Source organism: Mugil cephalus, chromosome 13 (assembly GCF_022458985.1).
Source record: "Mugil cephalus isolate CIBA_MC_2020 chromosome 13, CIBA_Mcephalus_1.1, whole genome shotgun sequence".
In the NCBI taxonomy this organism is placed as follows: domain Eukaryota; kingdom Metazoa; phylum Chordata; class Actinopteri; order Mugiliformes; family Mugilidae; genus Mugil; species Mugil cephalus.
In genome coordinates, this window is record NC_061782.1 from 8,950,095 (window position 1) to 8,971,426 (window position 21,332).

At 43.7% G+C, this 21,332-nt stretch overlaps 1 protein-coding gene across 1 annotated transcript in view; it reads left to right on the forward strand.

Moving 5' to 3' along the window:
- The window catches only part of LOC125018935 (SLX4 interacting protein), a 29,825-nt gene that overhangs the window by 6,643 nt on the left and 1,850 nt on the right, over positions 1–21,332 (forward strand). The window contains exons 3-7 of the mRNA XM_047603394.1: positions 364–453; positions 742–868; positions 12,362–12,430; positions 13,949–14,037; positions 21,201–21,307. Of these exons, the coding sequence (XP_047459350.1) occupies positions 364–453; positions 742–868; positions 12,362–12,430; positions 13,949–14,037; positions 21,201–21,307 (482 nt within the window). The remainder of the gene's footprint in view (positions 1–363; positions 454–741; positions 869–12,361; positions 12,431–13,948; positions 14,038–21,200; positions 21,308–21,332) is intronic.

A 21,332-nucleotide genomic window follows, 5' to 3' on the forward strand; every position in this document is an offset into this window, starting at 1 on the left:
AGGATAATCCTCATTTGTGCGGTACATCTTGAGACCGTTTTTTTTTTTTTTTTCTGCAGCCTGTTGTGACCTGAGGCTCTGACAGCACTGCAACGTTTATAGAAGCGGGAAATACTGAGAGAGGGGAAATATGAGGAGGCAGACAGGGCCATACTTTTTTTGTAAAGAGATTGGTAGTGAGATGGCTAGACAGAGAAATAGGAGGGAGGGGACTGCTGTGAGAGGCCTGGGGTGATGTTTGAGGACACAGGGGGTCGTTGTGGTTTGTCTCGCTGTCAATCACCCACACTCTGATTTCCTTTGTTGCCTCTGAGCTCAATGCCCCTCAGCAACCTGTGGCTGTCCTTCCTCTTTGTGTTACAGTGTGGGAACTTTGCTGTGCTGGTGGATCTCCACGTTCTGCCCCTGGGCGGCCAAGAGGACGCCAGCTGGTTTACTGCGGACCACGTCGAGGTACAGACACAGGGAGAAGGGCGTGCCTGTGAATAAGTGTGTGACTGAATATATGGCTTCTGTTCTGCTGGGGGCCTTTTCAGAGGACAGCAGCAGCGTAGAATCTAAAATGACTTTGAGCCTTCTTTCCTTTCATCGTCGCTGAACTGTTCCCATCTCTCCGCTTGTGGCCGCTTGGGGTGTTGCCGTGCTCACCTGTCACTTGAGACTTCCGCTGTCTCTGTGTATTTAATCTTGTCAAAACTTTTGTTCTCTTAACAGTTCTCCAACGTCTTTCTGTATTTTCAGGAGGTCACAGCCCTGGTTAGAGATGCCGTGGACCAGAGGGTTAAGCAGTACACAGAGTTCCTCCACAATAGAAGACAAGCGAAAGTGAAGAAGGACCTGGCACCTGCTGCGGCCTTCTATGTGAAAGGTTCTTTAGACGCAAATATTCCAGTATTTATCATGGTTTATTCATTCATAATACTTTCTCAATACAGTCACTTGTGCATTAGTTTATATGGCAGCTGAAGTTACATTTATGTTTTGAATTCACTGTCGCTCATTCCTTTGGAATGAAGTCATCTTTGTCTTCCCTTGTCTTAGGCGTGCAGGTGTGTCTGTCATCAACTCTTCAATAAGTGAAGTTGCTTACTTTGGCTATGAGCTCACACCATTATTTATCCACTTGCGCAGATGTACTGCCGTGTGCATGTTGCTGGACCATTGAAATGTGTGAGCAGGATGGGAATGGAGTTACAAAACAGTCACACAAGTATTTCGTGGCTACCTTTCTAGGAGAGTGTGGGTGGAGAGACAACAGAACTAGTTGGGACACGGTGGCTCCCTACGCCCAGGGTGTGACCAGTGGAGGCAAGAGCTGATAGGATTTTTTATATTGTGTTGCAGTGTTTTAGTTGGCACATCTCCAGTGCATTTGTACATGCAAAATGTAAGTGCATTAAAATGGTTTATGTTGGTTACACGTTTAATGTGTCACTGGCACACCTGTGTTTATCTGCGACTTGTAGTTAAGGTAATAACATCGAAAACATCTGCTGTGACATATACAACCGTGCACACGGAGAAATAAATTGACGACTAATGCACCAATCGGAATGAGCAATTCAGTTCACCCCACTCTTTATCCATCGAGGATAACATTCCCCAGCCACCCACGCACATTTCTTTGAAGCATTGTAAACCTGGCACCAGAGGAACCTCCAGCTGCGTGCTGTAAGACAGGCAGGTTTGTCACAGGTAGCAGTTAAGGGCAGTTAAACTGGGCTCACTCAGCAGGGCAGGACTGACTGTGAGAGTGGGATTACAGGGCAGTCGGCCCCATAAAGTTTCTCCTGCGGCTGCAGCTCTGCGTCTCACGCTACCCCCTCCCCATCCACTCACACTTTAGTCCCGCCATCCACTCACTCTTATACATGTGTTCTTCCCCCAAATTTCGTAGTTTAATTTCTATACGTGTAGAATTATAGTCCGTGGTTGCATGCGCACAGGTGCCCACGGTTCCAGTGAGAATCAGGGAGGCAGCAGGGTGTTTCAGAGATATATCCTCCCCCTGGGCAAGGTGTGAACAGGCCGACAGTGTAAGGTTACTGAAAAGCCTGACTCATATTCCCCATGACAGACTGAGGAGAGACAGACATCTCTAATGATGGAGATCACAGACTGAGCCCCCCCCCCATCACACACACACTTATGTGCTCCAATCCACTGCACTATTTGAACAGGGAGACTATCAGTATTTCACCAGAGAAGTATGCATGTAAAAATGATTAAGCTCCTTACAGCTTTGCCAAAAAGAATGTAACCAGTGGAACATGACTCCATACCATATCAGATTTTTTTTTTTCCTCCTCGGAACATGAAAAGGTATAGCGCCTTAAACAAGCTCACATAGTTCATGCGCTCTAGTACTATTAAAGGTCTTAAGTGAGTGTAATGACATTCTTGGTCTTTTCATTGTCCCGTGTGAGGGAGGCCACAGAGCAGTAAAGGTGGAGACTGTGACTGTGAGAAGTGAGCAGGCAGGCAGGAGCCATAAAAAGGGGAGGGCAGACTGTAGGCTTAGGGAGGCAAGCCCAGCAAACCTCAGGGTGGGTATTAAGTATTGGGGTCGCGTATTCTGCAAGCAGGTCAAACGCTAACCAGCTAATCCTCACAGGACTTCCAGACTGTCCGTAGCTGGGAGTGGAAGCTGGTTTTCTGTTTCAGCAGAAGACCCGTTTGCACCAGTTTGTACGTGTGCAGAGTGTTGTCGTTTGACGGCAGAATGAAGCTGAATATCCTGGAGTGAGACGTGTGCATGTGCTGGAACACGTGCACATGCATGTTGTCACGTGCCACATAGAGAAAGGTGTCAGGCGGGCCAGTACTGATGTCTTGGCCAGGAATAGGCAGATGGACTGTGGTGCTATGGGTGGGATGGTGTGGGAGGGAGATAGTGGGTCTTGCATGAGGCGGCGTTTGAGCTGGTGCCAGTGTGAAATCGCAGGGGCTTCCGCTAACAGACAGCAGTAAGAACAGTGTAACAGCCTCAGCTGTTGGCACTTCAAATGAGCCATCAACAGCTTTTAGTGTTCCAAGGCCCTTCAGTGCAAGTGTTTGTATCTGAGTTATCTCTATGGGTTATTGTGTTTCTCTATATAGGCTTTGTTGGGCGCACATGTGTGTGTAGAGCACCCAGTGAACACGTCAGGGACGGGCTTATCCCATGTCTTCTGCCAACATAAATCTAAACCATTTTTTTTTTTTTCAAATCTCAGTTCCAGAAGCCAATTTACAACCCCCACCCCCCTCATTTTTTACCCAGGCTACTTGAGACTTCGTGATTAGCTCATAGTGATGTGATTTATTTATGTTTTTAGAGAGATGAACAGAGGGAACTTTTCCCACCAAACATTTTGGCTCTGGACATGCGGAATGGACATGCTAGACTTTAGAAGTCCGGGGAACGGGAGCTTGGGAGAGGCCTCATGCATTCTCACTGGTAGACCGTGTTGAACACACCCACATTTCTCAGAGTAATTACAGATTGAAAATGAGTGGATAATAGGTTCTCTGTGCTTTGAGGAATTCATTTTTGTCATTCAAGATGATATTTGAGTAAGGGAGCTGGTGGTTGTGCTCTATGACAAAAACGGTGTCACAGTTATCTTCATGAGAATTGTTTTGTGCAGAGTCCTGTTCAAGTCGGTGGCAACGCAACGTGCTGTATATGCTGTCCAAGAGACTATCGTGTTACAATTCCTCATTGGATGCGATGTTGGTTACTTCCAGCACTGATCATGCGCAACCCTGGTCTCGTTGTAACTTAAGGGTATATTGATTTTGCAGTCCACAACAGTGCATATTTTGTGTATATGGGTTGAGTGTAAACTGAGAAGTCCCATTTAACACGGATATAGTTAACATGCCATTTCAAATTGCCAAAGCACATTACCAGATGTCTTGCATCTACTATTAGTAGTAGATATACCCCAAACAGATCACTGTGTGAGGCGGCGCACAGGTATAGTGTAGCCTGGCATTTGAGAGTCTCCCTATCAGACAGAGCGGTTAGAGGAGCCCTGGCAAAGTGGTACCTGGAATCTGTTTGAGCCCATGGCAGCGCTGGTTCCTTCTTCCTCTCCCTGCACAGGTGCCAGGGCTTAGGGGGAGGGAACACCTGCCAGCCTGTTTCCCCATGGCCACGGCAGGCTGGAGAGGCATTTTCCCAGGCTCCCCAGATGAATGGTCACTAATAGCCGTGGGAGAGGGCTTTGCGAGCGCTGCACAGTGTACCACTGACTCCTCTTGGCAGGCCTATGAAGGGGGCTTAAGGCAGCCTGGCCGTGGCCATTGCGGGAAAAGCACAAGTGTTGCTGGATAGCTTTACTGTTGGAGAATGTGTTTACGAATGACCATCTCCCTCCCAGTGAAGAATGCGGAGGATGTCTAGGAACTACGAGCAAGATGGTTCCTTTTTGCCCCCGTTTGGTCATAGATTTGGCTTCACTTGATTCCTTTGTCCATTTAAAGGCCTTCGACCCCAAACTAGAATTTTATCCAATCAGAAGTGGTGATTTGGTCAAAATGTGACATTATATTTTACATTGCATGTTTGCTTTGATGGCTAACCCTTTAGCCTTCTACTGGGACGGCTCACGGGGCCTCTCTTAAGGCACAAGTGTAATTTTGTAGTGACAGCCTCCATTAACCGCCCTTGTTTCTTGTCACTGCTACCTCAGCTATTACTATTTTTGCGGGTGGATGTAATGTGGGGACGGATCTGTAAATAGAGAGGCATGCCTGTGGCAGAGTTACCTGCCCTGCTCTGTGTTACTGGGCGTGAGGCAGCCTGGGATTAAGGCGAGAGGGAAATGGAGACCTGTGACAGGAACAAAGGAATTCCAAGGCCCAGGCTGGAAATGGATCCTGATCAGAGTCGCCGCTCCAGCCAGCCTGCCCCTCATCCCCGTTTGCTCCCCCTCCTCTGGCCCCTGCTGGGCAACCCCCTTTCTCCCGGTGCTTTGTGGTGTTGCTGTGGCTCTTTAAATCCTTCCTGTAAGCTCCTGGCCTTACTCAGCAGCAACACATAGGACAGTCTGACTCCACTGCTAACCCTTCTCGCTATTACTGCACTTACACACACACACACTTGTTGCTTTTTCCTTTTAGTGTCCTTACCATCATACCTCTCCTCTCCTCTCCTCTCCTCTCCTCTCCTCTCCTCTCCTCTCCTCTCCTCTCCTCTCCTCTCCTCTCCTCTCCTCTCCTCGCTGTTTTTTCCTCTCCTCATGTCATGTCTTCATGTTTTCTCACTTTCTCCCCTTCTCCTTCTCCACAGGGTCAGCTGCAGTCTCTTAGGACACAACCGCAATCCCCGCCATAGCTGTCACACCACACTCTTTTCCCATATAATTAGGGCCTGAGCCTGAGCTTGAGCACGGATCACATTCATGTGACTGTTCCCTTTTACCACAATATGGTCTGGGAGACGGCACACACTCTCTTGAACTCATGCTAAGTGTTCAGCCTGACCAGAGTGCCTTGTTTCAGGAATTACTGAAACATTTGAGAGGGCCCTGTCGTTTTTCTGCTCTTTTCTCCACGTCGGAAATTAGGGGCTTGTTTTTGTTAAAATTCCATATAAATGAAGGGGTAAAGCACTGGTATGGCAACTGTGTGGCAACTGATTCTGTACCAAATTACTTGGGCATATTTCACAGAGTACAGGGGTATCTTATTGTACTTGAACCGCAATAAGAAAATTCACCAAATTCCCATAGCTGCTCTACAATTCACTTAGAGTTTGTGGGAGACAAATTCTTTTGCTTTAATCGTTCTCCAGAATGTTTTTTGATTCAAGGTGACTTAAAGCTTGCTTGTACTGTCACCCGTTGCAACCACTGCGGTTTGACATAAATTGCTAATTACTGTTTTGTGCTGTTTGCTTAAACCTGAGCCACGTCCGTCCGTGTAGACGCTGCGCTGCTCTTTTTTATCAACTCCTCCTCATCTTTGTTCTGCGCAGCACGTTTAGCCATTTCTTCATTTCCAAACAAAGCCACAAGGGCTTTGGCGTTTTCCAAAACATTCACTGCTGCGGACTGCGGAGCTAATCTTCTTCTTTCCTGCAGGCAGGGCATGGTTTAGTGCATTGCCGCCGGAGACTAGTTTAGTTATGTCATTGAACAATTGTACAGCCAAAATCCCCAAATCCTCAGCAGTGCTCTGTCTATACTTTTAATACCATCCACTCCTAGTGCCATGCGTTGCTGTGATGTTTTTTGTGTCGACAGCTGTCACTGTGATGTGCCGTGCCAAGTTCATAATAGACACTGATGCTTTCCAGGCATTGTTTTTGCATAAGGTGCACAAAATTCAGTCGGTAGAATGCTTTTTTAGCTTGACCTTGTGCTTCTGTTATTTTTAGACCCTTGGGGTAGAACATGGGTATAATCTGCACGTGTACCATGTTTTCTTCTGCTTGAATTTATGAATACAGGCTATCAGATACACAGGACCAGGCATGCAGGGAAAGCTTCCAGTAAGACATTGGTTTATGTTTTAAAGTGCCAGCATGGTGCATAATTCAAGTTCCCAAAGTGCTTTGTCCAACACTAAACCAAAGGAGAGAGAGCAGATTGTATCCTTCTCATTCTGAACGCTCTTTAAATTAAACAGTGGTTGCACTTGAGGAGACTTGTGGCCTTTTGGGCTAATTAGGATATAATGATGATTGAATGTGACATTTTGCATTGTGACTGCATTTCTCTAATCAGATTATGCGTCTGAAAAATACATTTCTTTTCCCTTGATAATTGTTCCGCGCTCCAAAATGCTCCCCACCACTTTAGTCACATGCTGCATTATGGGTTGGCCTGAGCTACCATGCTGCGGCGTATTTTGTAACTGTGATGAAGGGGTCACCCAAATGTTAAATTGAACACTCATGTGCAAATATTGTTTCAGGTGGACCTTGTGCAGGATGATAAGGCACAGTGCTCGGCTACGGCCGTAGTTACAGTTGCACACAGAGAGTGATGTCCTTCCAGGAAAGCCCCCACTTACATATGGGTAACTTCCTCAGGCTCTCTCATCCTTCACCACTCCACCCCGCTCTCTCGCTCTAAGCCCCAACTCTCCTCCCACACTTCAGGACAGAGGGGGGGGGTTCACATCAAAGCGGAGATGTCAAAAGAGCAGGATTCTCAGGCACTGATGTCTGACTGTCCTGCTGATTCAACTCCTGTTCATAAAGGGGTTGCGTGGGAATTGTATCTCTCCTGACATGCAGCCACTACCTTTACATGCGCACTAGCGACATGGGTAATGAGAGAAATCAGGTTACAGGAGAAAATTGGACAATGCCTTTACATGCACTGTGATAATCAGATTTTTATGTACCCTGCCTTTGCACGCAGCTGGTGGTTAATCAGATTTCTGCGTGTTTTTTTTTTAAGGTTTGGGAGCAATGCAGGCAGAATTTAAATGTATTAATGGTGTACAAAGCTGCATCCTTCTTTTGACTTTTGGTGGGAACGTTTGGACTCACTGCCTGCGACGCCGCTCTGTTTTTTTTTCTTTATTATTTTGCAAACATCCCTGAATTTTAAAAATAACCTTTATCTTTCCTCCCAACCTAGGCCGTGATGAAACTTTATCTCCCAGTCAGATTCTTCGCCTGACACACCTGTTTCTGTAAAACCCAGTTAAACAAGTGCACAGCCAAGAAATTGATTCCTCAAGTTGAAATTTGGCTGTGAATCAGCCAAACTAGTGGTGGTAGTTGCTTGTCCTGATTATGAAAACCTGGTTTTCCTGTTCTTTCTTTTTTTTTACATTAATTGGGTCAGGGTGTGTGATCAGGTAACTCAAGGCCTGGTAGATACACAGAGATAAGCAAACATTCTCTGTGTTAAAGGGCATTACAGACAAGCTAATTCATGGCCAGCACACTCTTGGAAAGTTGTGCATATCAGAGCAGACATTGGTATGGATTTCTGCATGAGTCACAAAAGCATGTGCTGCCAAGAATGCAGATGGTGAGAAGAAGTAGGTTATGTTTTCTGTAGCTGTTTTAATGATCTCCTCAGGATATGGCTGAAGTTAATGAAGTCTGTTCCATAGGGGCTTACCTTTGACCCTGGTCTGAATGCCTCTCACCCCTGTCTGTTCCCTCATGCAGACCCAGTCACTCTGGATGTCTTTTGGTTTGTTGACTTTTCTTTCCTTTCATTGTTTTCCCAGGAAGTGGTGAAAGCAGTCTGTGTGTGTGTGTGTGTGTGTGTGTGTGTGTGTGTGTGTGTGTGTGTGTGTGTGTGTGCGAGCGTGTGCTTTGAAAGTACAGTATTCTAGCCGTGGTGCCAGCCCTGTTTAGTCTTTTTTTTCCGCAGTTGTTGTGTGGTATATTACAAGATGGCAGAAGTATCTCCAAACAAGTGGTTAGAATATTATCTACCGCATTGCTGAAAGCACGGCATGCTAGCCTTTTTGCTGTTTGATTTAACCTGTCATAATATTGTTGTGCATCGAATTTCAAAACAATTAAGCAAGACCATCTTCTTTTTAAAGAAGTACAAATGAAACCCTTTAAAGTTCCTGCTCCACAGATTTGGGTATTGCACCACTGTGGGCCACAGATGCCACAAGAAGGGGCCACTCATTCCCCAGAGGAGGCACCAGCAAACTGTTTGTGAGAGGGAAACATGAATGTAAGCTTAGCACGAGAGAACCTGGGCAGAGGGCCAAGAGCAACTTCGCGCTGTGCAGGACGTTATAAAGTTGGAGCAACAGCTGATGTCTCGGGCCACGGCATTGCATTGGTTCCCAATGTCTGTGTCCAGACATCCCTGTCAAAGTTGTCCTGGGAATTGGCAAGCTCAACCCACCAAGGGAAAGCAGTGAGAACAGTTGTAGAGCTCGACGTGAGGCTAAAGAGTAATGGACTAAATCAAAGCCTCTAAAAGCATGAATGTGCAATGAAAGATGCTTGCTTCCCGGTCCTTTCTGGACCCGTAATGGAGAGAGAAAACAAAACAGAGATACGGATCTGCATTCCTCTCTGGGTAGATATCCCGAATGGATGATAGATGACTACTGCTCAGCTATTTAAGGAAGAACGAAATACCAAAATCTTTCCCCATAAAGGAATGCTGCTATTAACTACAAACATGCTCAACATACCCTTACAGTGTCCGAATGCAACTTCCCCTTGGGATTAATTGTAGTCTATTTAAAGAGTGCTTATCCATTATTATTATTGCATACTTTATGTACACAAGCTCTAAAGGGACAGACTCTCAAGGGCGGCAGCTCATTGAGGCGCATATTCCAACAATGTGAACACATAAAATAACATCGGTGTGTGTCTGGGTCCCACAAGAAAGGCAGTGTGACATTTTTTTTTTGTGATTTTAGCTGCATTCTCTTACACTAGAAAAACACGGGGACGCACGTTTTGAAGTATCGAATTAGAAATTGTTTACGGAAAAAGGCAAAACTTGAAAAAGACTTGCAGAAATGATTTTATTCTTGCTGCGATATTAGCTGACATTAAAGAGTGATCGAGTTCCCTCTCTTTCTATTTATTCTTCTTCCTGTTGTTTACAAAACCTAGACCACAAGTTTCTGACAAGACTACGCAGGAATAGTTTATTTGTCCCAAACAAGCTGATGTAAACACACAAACATTTTGGGACTACCGACTATGAGGTTAAAGTACAAACATGCTTTATATGAGTGTTTACATCCGACTTAAATAACTACACACCACTTTTAAACATGGCGTCCCACATGTTTATGCATCCATGCAAATTTTATAATTTGCTTTCCATGCCGAGACCAGCTGCAGTGCACTGATCTGGTACTTACCAAACATGGCATTTTCTTGTATTTACCAGTGACCTGTTTGTGAGTGGTTGTGCCAGTCACCTCAGTACAATATGTGCCAAACTTGCTACGGATCAAAAAAGGCCTGGAAGAACACCAACAGAGACATCACCAGGGTGATTTCAGTGACTGATACCCTTCAGGCTTCATTACATGTAATGGATTTTCTACAGTCTCCACTAAATATCTGACTGACGTGGTGCTTTTAACCGAGAGGGTTTTGCTTTTGTACGCTGGTTGGGCTCATTGTTGTCTTCAGCAGGATACATAGAGGATAAATAGAAACTGTCCACATCTGCACTTTCAATTTCTACAAAATCCCTATTTTCTATAATTATCCACTAAAACTGTATTGCACAACCTTCTTGCTGCAAGGCAGATGATGTTATTCCCAGACTGCGAATCCTGGAGCCTTCCTAATTTTCTGCCCTTACAAATATGAAAATGCTTTCAGTTGGTCTCCCACGCTCTAGTCAATCCCTGAATAGATGGCTACTAAAAAAATACTACAGGGACAGTCGCAGTTTTAAGAAAAGCTTAATTCTTTATCTCGCCCTTAATAGGACGTACGTTATGTGCTTTTAAAAACAATTAATGTGACACTATCTGTAACATGTAAACAATAACTGACGTTTTATGACACACCAAGTAGGCAGACAACCGTAGTCTCCAAGAAGTCTAGTTTTAACAGAGCCGATAAGCTGGTTGGTTTTGTTAGGTTTTGAAGAGATTATAATTTATGTACACAAATCAAACCAACTGTCAGACATTGTCTCATATAAATTTTGCTGCTGGCTTAAAATTGAGGATCAAAAGCATTTCCAAAGGTTGATTGTTATCGCCTTAATATGAATTTAACTGAATAAGCTTTGAAAAATATTGATCATAATTGCTTAGTATCATGGTTACAGACATTTCACAATATCGTATAATATATATTTACATTGTCAAACTTACTTGATTCATGATTCAGCAATTCACTTGCTCTTTTATTAATCTATGTTAGTGTTGTGTTGCTATTGTGAATTTGGTTCTTGAAAGTAGGTACTTCTGCCACACGCCAGAAGAAAAAGAAAGCAGAGGCGGTGCCATTAATCACTGGACGGTCGTCGTAAGCATATACCTGTGGCAGTTTTGTGGCGAACTGTCTCGGTAATTGCATGTCATTGTCCAAAGGCAAGCGTCTTTTTGGAGACGATAATTAAACGCTTGGAGTTGTTCTGAGATTACATCAGTGCAGAGAAATGCTCACAGAGGCACCCTCACTAATGTGTGTGTGGCCTGTTCTTTGTGCTATATGTTCCAGTTGAATGTAAGCTTTTAGACAAGATTTTTTTTTGTAAAGATTTATTTCCTTAATGATGCTTGAGGTACAATCAAATAGCAATTTCCCATTAAAATAGGAGGATCGAATGATTTCCATCGAAACCCACCCTCCTCTCATACATGGTTCTCCCTCTCTTTACATTTAACTTATATACAAGTGCATACACAAATAAATGAGACTCAGTGTTTTCCATATTTGTCCCGAGTGACTGCTGACAGGCATAAACATAGCCATTACACAAATTGTCAGCTTTTCAAAAATAAAGACGCCCTCGTTTTTTTTTTTTTTGCTTGAAGACACCGCATATTTGACATCCTTCATGATTTCCGAAAGAGCCTTGAGCACAAGGGGTCAGGAGTTTCCAAGGAATGAAGGAAAACATATAAGCCTTTAATTGAAATGAGTTATTGAGTTAAAGCACTAAAATACCCGCAGATTACAGGTAATGGGGTTTTCACATGGCAGCTACAACATGTGAGAGGATGCTAACTAAGAAATAATAGAAAGGAGGAGGTGAGCTGGTCCGAAAACGTTGGCAGGCTCTGTCAGCCTCCCAGCGCTTTGTGTCTGTTTGCAAAGAACAACTGGTTTGCGTGTTAGTCAGACCCTTGCTTTTAGTCAACAAATTCCTGCCAGATTAGGCAACAGGCCACTGCTTCTGACCGGCGCATCTTACATACCATGACAAACATTCCTTGACAAATAGAGCAGGGACATGGTTTCATTGCTTGTGCCAAACTGGGAGGGTAGTTAAATTAAAATAGAAAAAAAAAAAAATGTTTCACAGTCAATAAATAATTTGGCTTTGGTGAGCAGGAAATGTGTGGGCTGTGCCTATGCATATGGAGCCATATGTGGGAAATGTTTTCTACATTAATGACCTTAAATGAGTTTTAATCCCTGGTCCTATAATCACTTGAAGTATATCCGAGACTCCTAGCTCTTCCACAGATGGATAACTTATATTGGATATGATATATTTTCATAGTGTGTCCGTTCATTAACCACATTTTCTCTCTGTCTGAGTCAAATTTCCGTGACCAAGAAAGCAGCTGGTCCTGGTGGTAAATTGAATACACAGTATGTAATCAGTGTATCAAGGGCGGACAGCAGTGCAAACACACACCATCTAGAGTTCCACCTAATATTACCCAGTAATACCCGGTCTCAGTAGTAGTAGCAGTTTTAATGCTTTGTTTTGTTTTATAGGGGAAAACTTCAACCTGGTCGCCAATTTTCTGAAGCGGCACTCCAGTCTCAGATGTGTTGTCAAGCAAGGTACGTGACCTGCATGTTTTCAATAAACCGGCCCCAGTTAAATGAATCAGAAATAGACCTCTCAGTGGTTCATGCTCGGCCAAATTTCCCACAGAAAGAGCATGTCATCTGTGGCCTGCGTGTTGATTTTTCTCCCCCTCACTTGTTTTTATGTCCTGTCCCTACCTGCTTAGGGTGTTGTTGAAAACAGGCGGCCATTAAGTGGCTCCCTTGAGAGGCTACTGAGAGTGGGAGAGAGGGAAAGATCGCAGTGCCGTCTGTGGAAGCCAGTGAGAATCTATCTCCACGGCTCATCTATTGCTTATGACCCTTGGCCACCTTTTCATGGGACCAACATGGTTCTCTTCCTGTCAGTAAAGTTAATATCTTCTCCCTGGGGGCCAGGGCCTGGACGTCAGCGCAGCAGCGACCCACAGCAGATTGAGATGACAGTTTGTCTCTGCAGGTCCGCTGCACATCAAATTAGACCTCTCCTGAGGTCAGAGGTTGTTGAATTCTGTGCACAGGATTAGCTGTACATATGTGGTAAGATCATGTAAAAATTAGCTATAAAATGGATCATTTATTATGACTGGGCAATTGCTACCAACTGATTACTATAATTATTCAGTTAGAACCCTTTGATATTTTCAGATTTATGTTGATAGGGTTATAAAAAACTGACCATTTTTATTTATCTGTGGGCCAAAACTGAAATTATATCATAGGGTTTTTATTATGTGAATAGCCAGGTCACTGTGAAGAAATGTTTTCTTCTTCTTTTTTTTTTTCTTTTCTTTTCTGTCCAGTGGGCAAATGTGCTCTGCAAATTTCACAACAGACGTTCCAGTTTAATTATGGGTTGTGTAAACTTTACAGAGTTTATGCTCTGCAAGGCATTTATTCTCCCAGTAAATTCAAATGCATTGCAATGTTATTATTATTTTTCGCCTTTAAATTTGCACCCAAGAACCCATCTTTGACAAATTTGTCCAACTGCATTTTCACAAATGTTGCAAAAAAACCTTGAACAGAAGGTGTCACGGCAAATGAAATCACAGATATCCGCTCCTCTTCGTTTGTTAAAATAGGAAGCTTGCAATCATGAAGGCTTTAAAATGTGTGCAACAGGCTACAGGTTGGGCTTTCCCCAGCTTGGTTGCAAGGTGATATCTTGAGGTCAGTTCATCTGGAGCGCTTACAGACTGTTAAATATATTTTAACGACATAATCCATGTTATAATATTGTTGTTGTACTGAAAATAATCTTTCCTTTTGAAGTCAACGGAACCGTCGTATTACTCCCAAAGCCATTGTTAATGTAAAATTTTCTAATATTTCATGCTGTTTACGCAGCTCATAAAGTCGAGCAGTTATATCTAAACTACAATTTTCTCCCTGGTCTGAGGAATTGTAAATACTTGGTGTTTGTAGACGTAAATTTCAAACATCCACCACAATTCCCTCTGTCTGACTTGGGCTAATAATTAGAGGTGAGGCCACGGTATTAACCGGCAGGGTCTGTGTTGTTGCTTTCAGATTTGCGTGTGTTTCCCGAACGGTATGTTGTGTGTGTGAGCTGTCCAGAAGATGCCTCAGCGCACCATAGAAACCCGAGCCTGGCCGCGGTGAGTGCTGTTTATACTCCTCTATTTCCTCTTCCAGTCGCCTGGCAAAAAGTCCTGCATGGGTCTGTGCGTTATTATAGGGATGTGTTGCCAAATTGTGCTCTCACTTATAAATGCTGATCCTCTTTACAAGGGGGTGGGCTCTGAACCCACTGGGGCTTTTTAGAGAAACAGAGAGAGGAGAACAAGAGGTTGGGTCGCCTTTTCTTTAGCAGCCTCCCGTTCACCTGCACAGTTTTATTCTATTCAAGTGTAGCTAAAGATACGTTTGTACATCTTAGAAAATCCAGATAATAGACACTGAGCACCTGATGGCACTTGTTTTTTGTTGTTTTCTCATTTCTGGTCTTGCAGTCAGTGTTGGTATTGTTAGAACTTTTCCGTGTAAAATTACATTTGACTACCTCAATACATATTCTCCATTAAAAAGAACATTGTTCAAGAGAGCTGCCACAACACGCTTCATCCTTTTGTTAAATTGTTTTGGGGTTTTAAAGGGGAACTCCGTCCACTTGATTTGCCTTGATTTAGTATTCTCTTCTTGTCAGCGTACACAGCGCCTTGCCCATGTCACGAGGCCGACTACTGCAGTTTTGTTCACTTATATTATAATCAACTATCCTTTGGTCAGTGTTCATTTGATCCCAAACTCCCCAGAGCATTCTGGGAAATGTCGGTGGAGCCTCTCACCTTGGCACTCACATCAAGGACAGACATTTCTCCCATCACATCCCATGATCAGTGGCCTGCTGTTTTTCTATGGGGATTTTGCTATTGTTTCCCTTTGAAACCTCTCTGCACTCTCCACAGTTTGGCTTCCAATGAAAGCAGGGATTGTAATATTTTTAGTGGAGCAACACAGTCGTCAGTGAAAAGTTCAGATTGTGTAACCAATTTTCCAGTTCAAGGAGGCATTGCTGTCGATTGCGTTCCTCTCCTCAGGATGTGGTTCTCTGGGCTCATACAGTACAAGCAGAGGGAATTGGAGGGTGGGAGTCTTGTGGTGGAGCTCTCACTAGCTCAACCTCGAGACTGGTTTGTAAGGGGAAAGATACGAGACAGAGAGGCTGAAGTTTCTCACATGACTGAAATGATCATTTGTTTACATCCCTCTCTCTGTTCTTATTTGTCAGAGAGGGAGTTGTTTTACTCTAAAAGTTGCCAGAGTAGTCAAAAAATCTTAATGAAAAAAAGTTAGTGCCATGAGTCACAACTGAGGTAAGGTATAATAATGTTCCTGTCTAAAAGTAATGGAGTCTTTGGAGTTTCGTGTCAGAGTTAATCTCGTGTTTGAGAAGGGGTCTTTCATCCCACAGCTTTTGACAGCACAGGCTTGCTCGTCCCAAAAAATGCCACATATCCCTGTGTTCGGGGTGGTTTTGGGTTTGTTGTTAGGATTCTGTTTGTGTGAGTTGTTGAACAAAAATCTTTAACCGCAGTGGAAATGTAGACTCATCAAATGTGCAGTTTTCATAAGGTCAGGGGGTTAGTTGTGAGGGAATTAAGGTGACATCATGGTTTGGCCTTTTTGTCCTGTGAAAGCCAGCCTCTCACTCCCACACTTGAGTATACTGGATGTGAGCTGTATGGTGAGCAGCGAGCTGTTATTAGTCATATTTTCAGACAGAAAATATGAAGAAAAAGTCAGAAGAGAAGAAAACAGGATTTAGTAATTTCCAATAGTGTAGAAGGAACCATGATACCTTTCGATTTTGAAATCTGAAACGTCTTCTGTTCAGTTTTAGTACGACGCAACCGCAACTTTTTCTGTTTCGTTACACTGCAATTTCGAGCAGGTAGAAGCATATATTGCACTTTTAAGGTGGTAACTTACGGAAACTATCCAGTTGGCACAACATCACATCCAACCTCCTCGGAAAAGCGAAAGTTGTCATAATTGTTCCAAACAAAAACACCTGAAATGCCCGAGAAAATAGCGCTGATTGACAGAGAGGCGTGGCTGGTTAATCTTTACATCAGACAGTTTTTCCAGAAAGGTGTTGATAGTGTTACAGTCCATTGAAAACACGAAAACTTAACAAAATAACACTGTAAACAATGATAAAAGATGGTGTAAGTAAGAACGGACACGCCCAAATGGTTCAACTGCTGTGTTCACTTTCTCACAGTCACACCTGATTCAAGTGTTTTTTTAAACTAAAAAGAGGAGTTTCAGGCCCTGCTGAACCCTCCAGCGAGTCTTTTGATTTGAGCCCACTTATTCCTGTAAAGGCATGACTGTCATGTCTGGAGTGTGAAACCAGTCATGCACATACACATAGTCTGTACCTCCAGGAACCAACTGTTTTGCATGAGACAGAGGGAAGCACACAAAAATCCATTGTCTCTTGACAGCTCTGTTTTCTTCTTGACATTTATTTCCCTCATTAATCGTTGCTTTTACTGCACGTCAGCGCCGAGATTAAGGAGGGCAGCATGGGAATCAAACGCTAGTGTTTGGGACCGTGGCTGTTGTTTTCTAGTCAGGCACAGAGTGGGCAGCTGAGGTGAGTGGCGTGCTGGGCTGCAGAAGTTTGGATCAAAGGCAGTGCAGATGTGTTTCCAGCCCCCCCCCCTCTCCCCTCTCCCCTCTTTCCTCTCTTCTGAGCTCTGGACGAGCCTGTGTGTTTACTCATGACCTCAGCACGCCTCTGTTCTTCACAGCTCTCAACAGCGAGCAGCAGTCCTTTCCCAAGCGTCCAGTGTCTTCTGTCCTCCCCTCTCATTCTGGGCCAAATGCGTGGCTGCGATTTCTTACAGTATCACGATTCTGTCCCGTCTCAAGCTGCTTTCACTGAAATGCACGCAGTTCACAGAGTTAACAGCTTGTCTTAATCCTTTCACATGGGTGGATCCAGAGAACTTTTGTCATTGTTTGGGCATAAGAACTGTCTTCTATTTTAGAAAAGTATGTGCCCATGCATGTTTTGTTGACTTTGTCGCAGAGAAGATGTGGTAAGCTTAGACAAACAGGGCACGCTCCATCTGTGGGAGCAGGGTGGGTAGATGATGAGGGGTGGAATTTATACACTACATTCACGAACATCTCTGCAGGAGGTATTTCTGCCCCGGCAGTTTAAATGCTGTTGTTGTTTCTTGGTCCCAGTTCAAGGATTTTGTATATTTAGCAGTGCTATGCTAGAGCTGTTCAAAGGCTTCTGAGAGGAAAGAAGAGTTCTGCTTTTATAACTTCTATGGTTTGAGGGATTCAAACATTTCAAGGCGTGACGGATGAGTTAATGCTTGGTCTTACAAGACGGCAACTCACTGGCTCACGGGTTTGGTTTGTTCCAGGTGACATACGGAAACATTAGTAATGCAAGAATAAACAATTTGGCTTCCTCTGTCAAATCAGAGTTGATGGTTGATTGGAGCTTCCTGCACCGAAAGGTTTTCTGAGTTGTCATCGTGGATTTTTTGCTCCTAGTTATTTTCATATTTCAAATTCCGCTCCGCAGTACGTTTGGTTTAGACGCCCGAAAAGACAACCTGTTGTTTGTCATATATATATGAACGGGTCATGAGAGTGAATTATTTGAGGCAAAACTTTAGTATATAGCAATATAGCTTGGTATAATCATTAAGAATTGTTTTAATATGCCAAGAGGGGTAATCTCATCCCTCTCCATTCCCAGCAGTGGAGTATTTTAGACTACTCAGAGACTCTCTGGCCTTATCAGTGCAGCTGCACTAAAAGATAACCAGCATAATCTTCCTATCTGTGTTCCTACCTTATCTAAGATGGCCAAGGAGAAACTGTTCATTCCATGTATTTTATGGAGCCCGTTGTTGGTTATCTTTTTGAAGTTGTTTCCAGGAGGCATTCAGAGTCGGGACGAGCTATGCGAATCTGCATTGGTATCCTTTTAAAGCAAGTGATTCATTCTCCCTGCTCTCCTTGCCCCTTGTGCCAGGTTTATCTCTATAATCTGACATCCAGATGTGCTGCCTTGCTGCAACTCCTGCGGTGGAGCCGTGTTGTTTTGGAGGCTCCGGGGCCGGGGAGGGCACTGTCGGTCTGCTCTACGTGTTGGATCACGAGGAGCGTTTCGCAGCTTTGTGTGGGGGCGAGCAGACTGGCTGACGGTCGGGAGAAGGAGGAGGAGGAGGAGGAGGAGGGGGGGCGGTTGTTGAATCCTTTCTGCTTTGGGAGAGGTGGCAGCGGCGGCGGGTAGACGTTCCTTTTTTACCACATCCCTCCCTCATTTTTTGTGAGACTCTCTCTCGAGTTATTTGGAGTTTTGCATCATTTCATACACGATTAGACCACCTCAGTTCCCACACAATAACGTTTTATACACATAGTGACGATTATTATGTTGTTCATGTTTCATCTCACTCTCTCTTTCACTCTCCCTCTCTGTTTAATCCCTCTTCTTTCTGCTTTAGTTGCTATATACAGAATATCCAGCCGCTGAACTCCTGGTGATAATTCATGCACCATCACTCTCTGTCTGTCTTTTCATCTATTTTTCTTTTACTCGCTATGTATATCCAACCTCTTCCTCTCTTCATGATCCTTCCTCTCTGTGACTCTTTTCTTTCACTGTCTTGCTCTTTTGAAGTCGTGCCGACAGGAACAGAAAGGCACTAAACTTTCCCAGAGAACCTCCCTTTGGCTTCTTGTTGATTTTTCTTTCAAGTTCATTTTCAAACAGCATTTATTCATATTAAACAGATGAGAATACATATCAAGGCATTACAATGCAAATGATAGCACCCACATTTTTCTCAGAATTGTTGTTGTTGGGGTGGGCGTGCGAGCGTGTAGGCAAATGCAAGTTTGTGTGTGTGTGTGTGTGTGTGTATCATTGTCCCATAATCCAAGTCTCAGGCCGGCTGTAGTTGTGGACATGAGAGAGCGTAAAGACTGAGACTCTGCCCACACTGTAGCATGACTCCATCTCCGCACAAAGAGCAGCCTGTGGAGAACTTCCTGTGTGAGGATTCTTGCGTTTGTGGGCATGCTGGACAGACTGTTGGGGTCAGGCAGTGTGCCTCTGGGGGGTTGCTTCTGCTTTTGTTGTGCTCCCCTCTAAACACTCTCCTTCTTTTATTCATTCTGTAGTATTTTGTCCCTTGTTTCTTGTCAACTCCGCCTACTGCCCTGTTGCCCGGCCTCCTTATTCACTCCCTTTCCCTCTGTCTGGCCTCTTTATTCCATCTACCCCACCACAGAACAGAGTGCACTTGCTAGGTTTCAACACCCAAGGCAAAGCCACAATGCCCCAGCTCGCCCTTACAGCTTGGGACAATCACTCTTTACCCCCTGTCAGTTGTTCATATGTTGTCACTGGTTTTTCGTGACACGTGGGAGAAGACCTTAATGATTTTATTTTATTTTTTTATTTTATTTTATTTTTTTGGAATTCAGAACAGCTAGTGGATGCCAGAGCTTACCGCATTGGCTTCCCCTCTTTAAAGTGCACATTGATCATTTTACCAACCAGTTTATGGAATTGTAATGATCTGGAAATGACAGCTATTAAACAGAGATGCCACAACCTTGAATCTTCCAAGATTTAACCACTATCTGGTTCTGTTTCCCCCGTTCAGCAGGCAGTCAGTTTTCAGTCATGTCAGAGGCACTGGTCTGCGGATAGTAATGAGAGCTAGTCCACCGTAGTGAAATAACTTATGTGCTGTTGGGTAGTGTCGTGATATTTGGCTCAGACATTCATGGTGGCTGTAGAATGACAGTCTGACTTCTCATCTCGGGCCACCAGCACGTCAGATTGTTTCATTTATCAGAGAAATATCTTAAATCTGTACTTGATGGATTGACACAAACCTTTATATGTTCACAGTGTCTACAGGATGGATGTTACTGAATCCAATGATGATCCCATGACTTTTTACTGAGATTTTTGTGATCATATTGGATGATCTCAACATTTGCTAGATAGCCATTATATCAAAAGACATCAAATGCTGGTGGATCTTTGTTCTCAGTGAGGAAAAATTTAAAAAAATCCAATTCTTTACTTTATTACACAATGTTTGTGCTCTGATATGCTAATGAAAAGCACAGGTGTACTATGGGCTTAGTATAGCCTAACATCTGCAGCCCTTGGTATGGCTGTAGTTCCTGCTTTTCCCAAAGGAACAAACGGACACCGACTTTCTAAACCAGTCCTACTGTGATGTTATCCAGCTTTTTTTTTTTTTTTTTTTGATGCAATTAATCTATGCTGAACTGACGGGCTCTCAACCTGTAAGTTCCGCTCAATTTGCCTCCAGCGTCTCTCGTTCCCTCGTAAATGCAGAGCCTGTTCTCGGTCAGCCAAGGTAAAGATGTGTGATTAACCTTCATTAATGGCCTGTTGAGGGTCTGCGTTGGTGAGATCCAATATTCAGCTTGTTCCTTGTTCCGCCTCAGAGGTTCCTCGTGGTATGGTGGATATACTGAACGAAACTCAGGTTTGCAGTTGCATGTGGAGTAAAGATTTTATGCAAATAAAGGCACACAAGTCTCTGTATACACTTTGTCCTGGGAGAGTTTCATAAATTGTGGTTTTTGAAAGTGAAGAGGGGGATTCGCCTTGTTTTTTTCAGTCTCTGGATTTGAACATCGCTGCTACTTCCAGCGACTTGTTTATATTTTTTTGATCCGTCTTCTAAGATGCTTTTTTTTTATTCCACCTCCTTTTTTTTTTTTTTTTGCATTTTTCCATTCCCATGTCCCACATGTAATTTCCTCTTCTTTGCTCATCTTATGAAGAGTCTTCTTTATTCACTGTTTTAACTTGTCAGCATGGTCACCGTTTAGTAATTCTGCCTCTGGCTGCAAGCTTCACGCTAAGCCTCAGACAGTGGAGACTAGAACATTCATCATACTGAGATGAAGCAGTGATCATTTTCTGAAGCCTTTGAGGTGGCTGCTTTGGACAATTCTAAGTAGAGGACAAATTATTTGTGCCAGCTGGGCTGTCGCTACGTGTCTCCGAAGGCATCATAGGAAACATTCCTCTCGTGCTGAATCATAGTTCAAATAGTGAGGTGATAACACTGAATCTATATACAGGTTTCTAGCATTTTTACATTAGTGAAGTGAGTCTGGTCCAACAATGCCAGAAGATGACGGCACCATGGAGCCAAACCTTTCCAGGAGATGCCAGAAATAATATTTTTTTGTTTACACCAATTCTGTTTGTCTTCTCTAGAGTGAGCTGAGTGAACAAAGCAGATCGGAATATTTTTCCAATGTGGGAGAAACCCAAGAGCTTTTAAACTGCTCCACAAAAACAAAGAAGACAGTGCTTCAAAAGATGTGAGTATGAGCTAATGTAGAACTT